Raw genomic sequence first — 12,328 nt, forward strand, 5'->3', positions numbered from 1 at the left:
AAGGGCAATATTCGCTATACCTGGATTGTCCATGCAGTGATGTACTATTTAAGTTCTATGGGAGTGGCGCAAAAGATGGCTCATGGCAGCAGGTTCACAGCGACCGCCATTACGCTGGGCTTAGAGAACGTGCAGTGACATGTACATGCACATTGTGTGGGTCTGTCATGTCTGACTGCAGGAACTGCAGCTTAAGATTTTCATCGCAGACAGGAGACAGAGGGTTATGCCACTGGCTGTACTTTGGTCTCAAGAATAAAATTTCTGATAGAAAGACTGTAAAGCTAAAGCAAATTTTTTGTATGCTTTCAGCTACTAAGCGTTTCCGATTTAAAGTAATGGAAATGAAAGTTACAGACAAAAACCAGTGTATCCTAGGCAATTGCTCAAGTAAAAATTCACAAATAAGGTACACACAAAACATTCAATTCTTTCTGCCCCCACTTCTCCCAAAAGAAAAAGAAAACTGGGATTCTTGTCAGTCTAGCTGCTACTGTTTCCATATTTAGCAGGAGGGACAAGAGTAATTTTCATTATTTTAATTCTTTTATGCAGTGAAACCTAACCATGTGACAACCAGAAAGCTATTAAATCAATAATGATATCACTTAATAAGTTTTGACAAGGCTGTGAAAAAAGAAAAATCGCAGTAACAGAAGGACAATCACTCAAAATGCCATTGCTCTTGAAGGGCACAAGAGCGCTCCCCTTGATAAAAGGTCAAATGCAATGAATAAAATATTAACAATTACAAAACCCCAAACAGCTGTATTTAATAAAAAACAAGGCATTGAATAATTGAAAATAATATCAAACCCGAGACTAATCCATCAAATGTGACAGTGATACCCATATCAAAATCCTTAGCAAACAAAGATGCCAGCTAGTAATGTTCCAGCTCATGTTAAGAAAGCAAATCATTCTTATTCATACTGTAAGCTCAGCCTTCTTGTCTTTAAACGTGGTTCATTAAATTGTAACGCACAACTATTACAATGTAGAATAGCTTGTCTGAGTAATTCAAAATATATAACCTCTCTTAGGAAAATAATTATAATATGGAAGGGAAAATAATTTATTTCTATTCTTCAGTGCTCCATTACTTTCTAGTTTGTTTTTCTTTTAAATGATGCTTATACAGCCAAACAGAATGATAAAAACAAAATATCCTTTTCCAACTTTCATGAGGACATGAGGATGTCAACCCAAGGATTTATAACTCAGAAGTAATGAAAATCAAGGGTATTTCTGCTTTTTTAAGGAATAAGAATTTCTACTTCCTAATTAGAAGCCTGTTAGAATAACCTTAGAGACAGGCAGGATAGATAGCAATGAGCCTCCAATAAAGAAATTAGCGAAAGAAGACATCTTATCTTCATGGTCATTTTCTCCTTGACAAAGCAAAATTTTTCTCCTATGGATGCTACAACTTCGTCAAATGGGCATTTAACTATCCAGTTCATTAAGATACCCTCCACAGTTTTGGAAACTGGAGTATGTTTGGAAACTTTCTTTGATGGTTATACTGCAGTTATTGTTTAACCAAGCTGCATTATTTAGCTTGGCTAATTCACCTCTTCCCCCCAACTTTACTTTTAACACTTTCCTATCATTAATTTATTTCCTCATATTAAAAGAAAAAGTCAAGATGTTTTGACAAGCTCTCTCTATATGTACACTGCTAGTTTTTCACTGTGCCAGAGCTAACTTTTACGAGAGATTTTTCTTTCGACAGCAAAAGAACAAAGTTAACAAGCCTTTTATTGTATGGAACATTTAAAAAAAACCAAACCGAAACAAAACCAAAACCAGAACTGTATCTGATGCTCTTTAGTCTAGTAAAGGACAATACAGTATAAGAATATGAAGCTTTATACTCTCTGGGGCCAAAGAAAAACAGAAACATCTCCTGGGAAATGGTACGGGTCCCATCTTTAAAGGTAACAGACAGACTGTCGCAGAATTGAAGTTAACAGACAGACTGTCGCAGAATTGAAGTTAACAGAAGTCGTAAGAACAGAGCTCAGCATAGGCTGCCACCCTAAAGATCTCCTAGAAAACAGATATATTGGAGAAAAAACCCCAAACAAACAGCAAGAACATTATGGAACTTCAGGGATACTAAACCACTATATTTTTGGGTGTCCTTATGTCTTCACTGAGGTCGGCATTGGAGAACAAAGTCTCAAAACTAAAATTCCCCACGTGCTAATACACTTAGAAATGCTACAAGCTGTGTAACTAGACTGACTCCTCACTCCAAACTACTTAATGAAGAAATTAATACAACTACATGTTCACACATCAAAAAAAAAAATAAATGTAGATATTATATCACTGAAACAAGCTTCTCAAAAGAGCTGGCTTCAGAGGCAAACACTATTTCAACCCTATTGTTGATGACATTATGATATACTATTTTGTAAGTGCACAATAATACTGAATGACCTCAAGAAATTATTTGATTTAGTTTATCCAGCAGCCTATAACAGCAAGTTTCTCTTTCAGCTGGGCTTACACCATATGTATGTGAATGATTTAATCCTTACAAATGGTTATAAATATTTATGCTAGATACAAGGACATGAAACTTCTCTTAAAAATAATTCAGTATTAGTCTGTGACTTAGAGGCTAGAACAGATCTACTGCTTTGTAACACTGAGCTTTATGCTGTGTTTATTACAAAGACTCTCAAGTCCAGCAAACCAGCCCTCTAATTAGCCAGATCTCTTCTCTTACCTTCCTGATTTCTACTGGTCTAAGGTTGTATGATACACCGCCTCCCATTAAAAAAGCTTGAACCACAACCAAATTTTTCTCCTCTTCTGCTTGATATTCCAGGAATCAAACCGTTAAAAGTTAATTAACAACATCTGCCTCTATAATCTTCACAACTTCACAGTGCCATCAAGGACGGCTGCCACATGTCTGAAATTAGAGACAAATGAAACAGTGGGTCTTCTTACGCTCTGAAGAAAGGCAAATGCCAGCAAGGGCTCAAGAGAAGTGTTACAGAAACATTCACTAAACTTAGCATTCCAGTGCTGTTCCAAAGCCAAGACCTTCGAGTTACAATGCAGGGAAGCTAGAAACATAAAGCATGTGTCTGGCACAGACCGAAATCCTTACTGAGAGAATATGGACTGGATCTTACCAGGGATATTAGTAACAAATCACACTTCATGGGAGATTCTGGGATAGATGTCTACAAGTCCTTGTCAGTAGCAATAAAGACTTCCCATGATGCAGCCTTCAAGAGCCAAAAAACCAGTAGTGGCTTCTAAGGCTTTTTCTCATTCCACTGTCTTTGTTACAACTTTAAAGCTGCAATGCAAGACATGTAAAATAATGCATTTTATGGTAAATATGACAGTCTAAAATACCTCAAAGTCTACTGACAGGCATGTTCAGCATCGCTGAATTTACAGGTATACTGCTGCATGGCCTAACTAATTAAACAAAATCCGATCCACTAAACCGATTGTGTCTAACAGGTGATAAAACTCTAAATAAAACTGCAAGTTAAATATTCCTGCTTCACAGAAGAGCCCAGTACAGCCAGAACCAATGTCTCAAGCGAAGCCTTCTCCAGACCTTTCTCAATGGACTACTGATACCATAACATATCCAGTGAGGTATTCTTCAGCCACGAGCAGCTCACGGTCAATCTGTTTTCTAAGACAAGATTTTTATCATTTTCTCACCAGACAATGCAGCTACAGATCAGTTAATGAGATCCATGTGTAGCACTTCTTTAGATTTTATTCATTTCTTATCAAAACAACTATATGTTAGTAGACACGTCACTTAATACAACATGTAGTACTCAACAATTTATTTTCAAAAAATTAATCTATCAATTTTACAATAATTCCCAAGACATTCAAGAGACCTTTTCTCTTTTAAAACCTATAGTTTTAGTATATAATCTTTTTTGTTTCTTCTTTAAAACAAAGTATTTCAACTATACATTTAAAGCTTATCTACAGGCCTTTCAGCAACATTCCAGTACACCTTTCCTGAAACAAATCAGACTAGATAAAGTACAATATTCAAGAGGTAACACTTTTCGTCAATTATTTTCAGTATTCTCCATTTCTTTTCATACTTTTTATTTTTTTAAGTCTTTATTGACCTTAGGCTCTTAAACCAAGCAATTCAGAATTTAACGCTCAATTGTTCAGTGTAACAGGATTGCTATAATGAAGATGAAGTAAAAGAAATTGTAGAAATAGTGCAGTAATGGAGAAAAGAAAAAGAAAGAAGGACAGTGACTCACAGGATCTTGGCAGTTCACACGCAACACACTAACACTGAGGGTAATTTGTTACTTCCAAAGAGCTCAAAAAGTTCCTTCTAACATGGAATACTTTATTCTCATCTAAGAGAAACATTGTTCTACGTGCCTCCTACATGAAAACAGGACCAACTTCCATACTGCTCCCCAAACCAGAGGGTCACGTCCAGGAAACAGCACAACTACGGAAGGCTACAGCAAGGTGTTATATAGGTTCTTCTGTTCTGTAGTGGATCTTTTATTAATGCACCAGTTCAATGTTTATAGTACCCACTGTACCTATGACCATATGAAGAGAAGCTTTTCTGTCACTGAAAGACCCATAAGATACCTGAAGCTAGGCAGGAAGAATCCACATATGAATACAGGCAAGAAACAAATTTTGAAAAAAGAGCAGGACGGCTTGTTAAAACACTGAAATTACACCTGCCCCCACCATTAAATTACTAAGTCCTTCTCTGACTATACTAATACTTTCAGATCTTTTCTTATTCACTGGATATAAATGCTATACTCCACTATTACCACTTTTTCACAGTCATTTCAATCTGGGCCAAAGGTAGTGGTGAGTCGTACAACTGCCTTTCAACATGAATGCAGTTGCTCCTGGTTGGTTGTTAGCAGTCAATCCATACAAACCCAAGGTAATATTTTGGTAATATCTCTTTCAAAGTAAATAAACTTTTATGTTTTCTGCTCATCCCACTTACATTTTCCCCTTACTGAGTTGCTTTGCTGTCAAGAAGACTGAAAGGGGCACAGGATTTGTGAAGTTTATTTGTTGTATGTAGGCAAGGGAAATCTTGCTGGGCCTTTTTTTTTTTTTTCCTTGATGTATTTAATTGATTCCATCCTCAGTATGAGCTACTTTCCATTATTATGCAATCACCTTCAAATTAATTTGATTAAACTGAATTTGATTAAACCTCATGCAAAGCTAGCCATTCCAGTCACATTTTGCAATCCTTTAAAAAAAAAAACAACAAAAAAAACAACAACCCCAAAAAACAACAAAACACCACAGAAACAAACCACTGGACAAATAACAAATAAACCACTGGGTAAGTAATAAATAAACCAGACTTTGGGATGAAGTTTTTCAGAGAATATTTAAAAGTAGTTTGTTAATCAATAGCAAAAATTTCTAACCAAACTAGTTCTGCTTACAAATAATCAACATAAAAAACTAACATCTTGCTGTTGTCATACTAATTGAGAAATAAATACCTGCACATTTCTGCAGCTTCTCAAATGAACATTTTTCAAGAGAATCTTAACAAACGTGACTCGACATGCCAATTATGTAGAAAATTAAACCCTATGACAAATATAAAAATAAACGCTATATACACCTATACATAAATCCCATTAGAAAACAATCCATAACATCCAACTTCTAGCTATTGTAGATCCGTATCACAGCCCTCACTTTGCAGGTTTGATAAAAGACAATCCAATGTTAGGCCATAATAGTTTTAGCCTAGCTAATATCTAAGTAACAGGATTTACTTGTTGTAATAGGTTAATTTAGTATAACAAGTTCAATTTCAAAAGCCCAGCTTCTAGAACAACTAATTTAACTTTCTCTACAGGAAATATGCTTATTTGAAGGCATCGCTGGTGTTTTCTGTGGAAAGAACATAAGATAACCAGAAAAGTATATCTGCAATGCCTCTGTCATGATTCTATGCAATGATTCTTAAGAGAACCATACGCCAGTTTGGCACTGTAATTCAGGAAAGAAAACATTCACTTACCGCAGTGTGACTGGAAAACCTGTGGCTTGACTACCTGATTGCAGATATTGCACACTACAAGATAGAAATCATCATGAGCTGGATAATGGCCAAATAAGTGCATATCTGTGGGAAAGTTAAAAATATATACAAGAATTAGAAATTATGCTTTAAATATATATTAAGAAAAAAAATTGAAAATACTGCAGGGGCACTACTGTTATATTAATTTATACAAAGCAAATTTATACAATGCTCTGTAAGAGCTTCTTACTATGTTAAAGAGATTTTTTTTTTTCCCTCTTTTGGGTTTCAAGGTCCTGTACTAATACTGCAGTCTCATCCATCAGTCTGAGTCAGAACACAGGCAGCAACACCTTTGTCTTAAAACTCACTGCCAAGAAGTGGAATAAGCATTTCTGTACTGGTCAACTGTTGAAACAGTAAAAGAATATGTCTTAAAATCTCTGCCTAAAGATCCTTTTAGAAAACACGGCACAAGGGTTATGCTCCATGTTACAATATTCCAAGCTTAACTACAGATTGCTAGACACAGTCTCCTGCTTAAAAGCTAGTTACAGTAACCAAGGTCAAGGATCCTACAGCTTAAAATACAGTCAGGAATGTCATCCCTGTTTTGAACCAGATGTCATGACATGAAATTTCTGATTCTGTGCGAACATCCCTCCTTGCTCAACTGCCCTACTGTTTGTTTCCCCAGCAAAAATTCTGGGAAGAGACAAAGATGGTTAACGAGGTGTTTCTCAGTGATGGCACAAGGAATTTCCTGAAATCAAAAGATGGGTACAGTCAGACGATGACAGGCACTTGTCCCTCTCAACTGAAACACATAATGCAATACATGCATTCTTAAGTCATTACAAACACAGAGTAAAATGGGTTTAAATTACTACCAAAGGCCTCAGAGCTCTAACATTACAAGTGAGGTAACTTGTTTCATTCTGCACTGCTATAACTTAAGAACAAGCACACATACTCATCCACCGCAGCTCAGCTTAGAGGGCAGAAACTCCAGTCACTTTTATGCACTTTGGTGTCATCAGGTCACCACGCCCAGTGTTGTTAATGAAGGTGTTGCTGCATTAGTAACCCCGTGCTGAGTATCGGCTGCACAGATCACACTACCTCTCAGAACAGGGCAGTGACATCTTTATTTAAAGATGTCATAAAATGGCATTCCAGTGTTATTCAGCAGCATCCGACATCTATTATGGAACTTGCAAATGCAGCTTCTGACTCAGACCGAAATATCAACCTAGCACCTTTTAAACAGGAGGAAAAATGAGGAGACCCTCAGTGAAGACAAACAGCAGCCATGATTGATAAACATCAGCGACTAAATCCTACTTCTCCAAGAAGTTGTATTTTTCTTTAAAACTAGTGATTTCTTTCAAAAAGTGGCTCAAGCACGTACCTTATTTCATTAGTGCTTAACCAAAGCAAACATTTTGGCCCTAGAACTATTTTTATAAGTAATGCTGCCCTGGCCCATACCACTGTGTAAGTAACACCACTGCTTACGATGTCAGTACTTGGCATGATGAAGTGCGAAGTGTCTTCAGTCCCCAAAAACCCCACAGAGGAACAGGGCGACCCTCTCAGGGTAACTCGGGCAGTGTCACAAGTAGATTCCAACAGACGCATTCAAGCATCCTCAGGCACAAACCAGCACCACCGACCCATAGGTATTTCATAGTCTGATACAATGCGAATTGTTCCTTTACCCCCCCGAAAAGCAAAAGCCTCTCTCTCTGTTACTGCCTTACCAAGCTATGACATCCAGTTGAAGGGTTAACCCATGATGACCCCTTGGCAGTGCTAGTCTTCTTGGACTAAGCAAGCCTTTAAGTGCATTACAGTCAGATGAATGCAATCAACACATTCAACTTAAAATTTAAAAGAACAGCAGTGGTGAGGTATAAACTCCTTTGATAATTTCTTGGTGTACTCAGTACTGATGAAGCCAAAACGGCACAGTTAGATAAAATCAAATCCTCCCTACTAGTAAAACAAACAAAACCCTAAGCAGGCACTACGTCTGGCCTGTTTATCTTATTTCTTCTTTTAATGTGATAAGTCAGTGATCTTAAAAAATGAGTTTACATTAGCAATTCTTAGCCAAGGGTATTTTTGATCAGTACCCACAGATTTACACTAACAGCATTGTAAACTCAACATAAAGGAGTTTTTCCTCCCAGGTTTAATTTGACACAAATTCTCAGCTCAAAAACATGCATCTAATTACAGTTATGGAATACTTAAAAATGGTTAAAACTTCTCAACAATTTAAAACATTTTTTTCTGTTGTTTGAATGGCCCAGTGACAATCTTGTTATGACAACATGCAGACTTTGGCCTTTACAAACACAAAAGTTACAACTTTTTTCCATTTTAAATTCCTTAAGTCCATTTAACCTTCACAGCTCTTAAGCTTTAAAAAGCTTTAAGCTCTTTAAAATATACCCAGCTCTGAGGCGTATGAAGTCAGGCCGGCTCCAAGTACGAGATTTTATGAAGTCTGGCTGCACAGAGCAACTTATAAAAACACATAAGGTATTAATACTGGAGAAATCTATCCAGGGACATTGATGGAGTAAGAGATCAGGTTAGTTCACAGGATCACAAAATCATCTATGTTTTCACCAGGAAAAGTTCTGGTACCCGCAGGCTTGCTGCACAACCCTGGCAAACAGCACTGCACCTAACAGGTAAACAGCACCTTTTGAGTTTTTATGATACTGAGGTGGCAGAAGCTGAGATGCAGAGAAACTGCACAGACCGTGTAAGAGAATACAGCATCAAAACGATGCACAGATGCAGAGTAAGTGACGTCCTGAAGCAGCACTTTGGAAGTTTTTTCATTTTGCAGATGCCTAGAAATAGCCCAGTGGAGGTGCGAGCATCTGCTGTAAATGTGAGTCTTCTGATATGAACTGAAGTTATAAGCTACCTGTCAAAAGTCCACTTAAATTAATCCAAGAATCTCAAGGACCCAAGACAGGTTGGAAGTCAGAAATAGGAATTGTTACAGAAATAAATTGTTATTATTGAATCAGAATACCTAAAAAACGTAAACTAAACACTGCCTTTCAGACTGGATTCCTTACAAACCTCAGTATGCTGGAGTTTGTAAGAGAAGAAAATTCATTAAGTCCAAACAGGTTCACCTAACTCTATTAGTTCATCGATGTTAACAAGATTGGCACAAATCAGTTTTCATGATTAAACTCGTGATTTGTAAGCACACACACAGTATATATAAATTACTTTTTAATTAAAACTGTACAAAGCATTAATATTGCCTCACCAGAAATTGCAACTGGGGACACACTTTACTAGGTTTAATAATATTACAAATGCAATCCAGATCAGAGAATTTACAATGAAAAAAGCAAGGAGAGTTTGCAATGAGTAAGAAAGCAGAAAATATAAACAACTATGTACCTTTTTGCACAAGTTTGCATGTTTTTAATAAGAATAGTTAATGCTATCATGTCTTCCTCAAAGAGACCAGCGCAAAGGGTTGTTCTGGACCCCAGCATCATTCTTAGATCAGATTACAGCCATCTGACAATCTAGACCTTGTAAATACAGCAAAAAAGACAACAGGCTCTCCAAACAAAAATTTATCTTCTAAAGGCAATAATCACACCTCCCTGCCTGCTTAATTGGAAGCAATGGTGATAAGCTTTTCAGGAAAGGTTAATTCTGGAGAAGAAAGTGGCTCTCTCCAAAGTTAGCTCAGTAAAGACTTCTTCATGGAAAAAGGTAAGACCACTGAAGAAGACAGCAGATTATCAGTGAATAAGGTGAGCAACTATCAAATAGTACTGAAATAATTATCAAAGTACAAAAAAAACAGGGAGGGACAGAAGACAGACTGAGAAGTATCTTTATTTTCTACTAAAACTTGGGTCCCCCCTAAAAGGGAAACTGAGTGACCAAGGTCTGCATTACTCACCCCAGACTGGCATGGCATCTCTACCAGAGCCTGTGATGTGCTTGTTCCCTACGTGCAAACACAGATAACTACAAGTCTGAGACAGAAAGAGCTGCTCAGCCCTTCTGTTAAGTAACAGCAGTCCACATCCTCCATCACAGCTACCTCATTTTACTGGAAGATGTTTTCAGTACATTCGAAGTAGACTCTTGATGGTAAGAAAGAACAGATAACTTACTTTTCCAGCACCCACATGCTTCGTAGAAGTGTTATCTATACATACCCCACTCCTTGCAGTATTGAATCGCTGTCCCCGCAAAATGAAATCTTTTGGCCAGCCATGTCTGTTGACACTATACACCAACAAAAGCCGTGCTTGAAAGTGAGCTATTCGACTAACATGATGTGAGACTGTCCCATATCATGTGAAAAATATGCAAGATAGGTGGAAATGAGAGACAGTGAATGCTGACTGTAGAAAATATGACTTTCCTAGATTAAAATATTAAACCAAGTATTACTTTGTGTATACTTTGCTATGGTGCTTGGAAAATAAGTATAACTTCTGCTTATAGTTTTTACGTTACTGACATTTACAAATAAAAAGACAGCTGTAGCCTTATGACATAGTTTTGTAAGAGATCTGTTTGGTAAAGTGTGCATTAAAAACACAAATACCATAGAAACAAAAGAAAATGTTGCTTCTGCAAATTGTGGCACAAACACAAAAATGCAGGTGTCAAATACAACTTCTTATCTTCTCCAACACCACACACAAAGGAATTATTTTTAGTAACAATCAAAGCCAGGTGACTTATATGAAGTTCCTTCTCTATTATTATATAATTCATAATAATTTACATCCAACTGTATAATAAAACACAAGCTAGAAATAATCTAAAACATTCTTCCACTGCAGAATTAAGGCTGTCGAACAGTAAGACCTCACAATATTGCATGGGAAATTAAATTTTTAATGATGATCTTTTGCTATAAATTATACACATTTTTAATATTCTTTTATGCGTCAGTTGCTCCACTAAATATACACACAAAGTCTGCTTTGAAAAATATTAGTGATGTTTATGTGTAAAGAGAGAGAAGGGGAGGGAGGAGGGGAGAGAGAAAGACTATTCAAGACACACTGGTTTAAAACTAACAAAGAAAAGCAAAAAAAAAAAAAGGCAATGGAAAAAATGGCAACGGACAAAACCAAATCCATGTGGTTTCTTGTACTCCTGGAAACACAGATTCTTAAACACTGTGTCTAGAAATGTGCTCAATATTTCTCTCTTGTTCCTCAGAAGTGACAAATCCATCCATCCATCATTAAAAAAATAGAGTAATGTACAAAATCTTTCAGTGTATTAGATTACTTAAAAAACTAAGTAATTTGAAGGGTGAATTGAAACTTGAAACTGAAACAATATAAAGACATCTTCAGTGCATTACTCAGACAGCAGTTAACCAGCTTGCATAGACAGGATAGTCTTATCTTCGAAATAAATGTCACACTATTTCCGTTTAACATCAGCTTTATTCTCCCCCAAGTATGGTTTTCCTTTAGTTTTCCTTTTTTATGCAAAAAACCAGTAACTTGTTTCAGTAATTAGTTAGCCAGCATAAACTGCATTGTACCTCTGAAAATGTCAGTCACAGTTGCAATTAATCACAGAATAATTTAAGCTGAAAGACATCGCTGGATGTCATTTACTCCAAGCCCCTGCTCAAGTCATGGCTTCTTCAGGGTCAGTACCACAAAGTAATGCTCAAGCTCACCTCTTTTCTGATGGAAAAACGCAGGTCATGGCTGAAGTAACCATGAAATTGAGGAAAAAGTAAAATTAAAATATACAGGACAGAACTAACATAGGGCCAAACACAACTGTAATAAGTCCTGACTGATGTCCTGTGGGTGTTAATACGAGGAACTGAAGATTCTGCACGCAAAAAAAATCAAGTGATTAATGAGAAGAATATGGGACTTTTCAAGAACAGCAATAATAAATGAAACACAACAGTGATGAAGAAAAAAAAAATGCAGGGAAAACCAGCAAATAGACTTAGTAAGAGTCAGTGTGGTAGAGTCAAGGTTGATGACACCTTTAAACCAGACCAGGAACTTCGAATGGTATGCTGCCTCCCAGGTCAGAGCAATCATGAGGATGCTGGCAATCCTAAAGAATGTTGGGAATTTTTCATTAATTATAGTTTATACAGGAAATACTACCCCCAATGACTTGGGAAGCTTTGTACCACACTGTCTTATCTAGGCATTTTGGAACTGTATTGAAGATGGAAGAAGTGGTGCCTTCCATTCCCAAAGACCCATA

General features: G+C 36.8%; 1 protein-coding gene across 7 annotated transcripts in view; it reads right to left on the reverse strand.

Moving 5' to 3' along the window:
- ATXN7L1 (ataxin 7 like 1) overlaps positions 1-12,328 on the reverse strand; it is a 124,086-nt gene that overhangs the window by 76,628 nt on the left and 35,130 nt on the right. For 5 of the 7 annotated variants that reach the window (XR_004842349.1, XR_004842348.1, XM_035896839.1 and 2 more), the window contains exon 2: positions 6,056-6,160. The exons of 1 other annotated variant lie outside the window; for it this stretch is intronic. Coding sequence is in view for 3 of the 6 variants with exons in the window: in XM_035896839.1 (XP_035752732.1) it covers positions 6,056-6,160 (105 nt within the window). In the remaining 3 variants the exon portion in view is untranslated. Of the gene's footprint in view, positions 1-3,155; positions 3,176-6,055; positions 6,161-12,328 lie in introns of those variants that run through there. One more of the 7 variants, XM_035896846.1, reaches the window with a different exon arrangement.

Source organism: Egretta garzetta, unplaced genomic scaffold (genome assembly GCF_000687185.1).
Source record: "Egretta garzetta isolate BGI_Z169 unplaced genomic scaffold, ASM68718v1 scaffold156, whole genome shotgun sequence".
Lineage (NCBI taxonomy): Eukaryota > Metazoa > Chordata > Aves > Pelecaniformes > Ardeidae > Egretta > Egretta garzetta.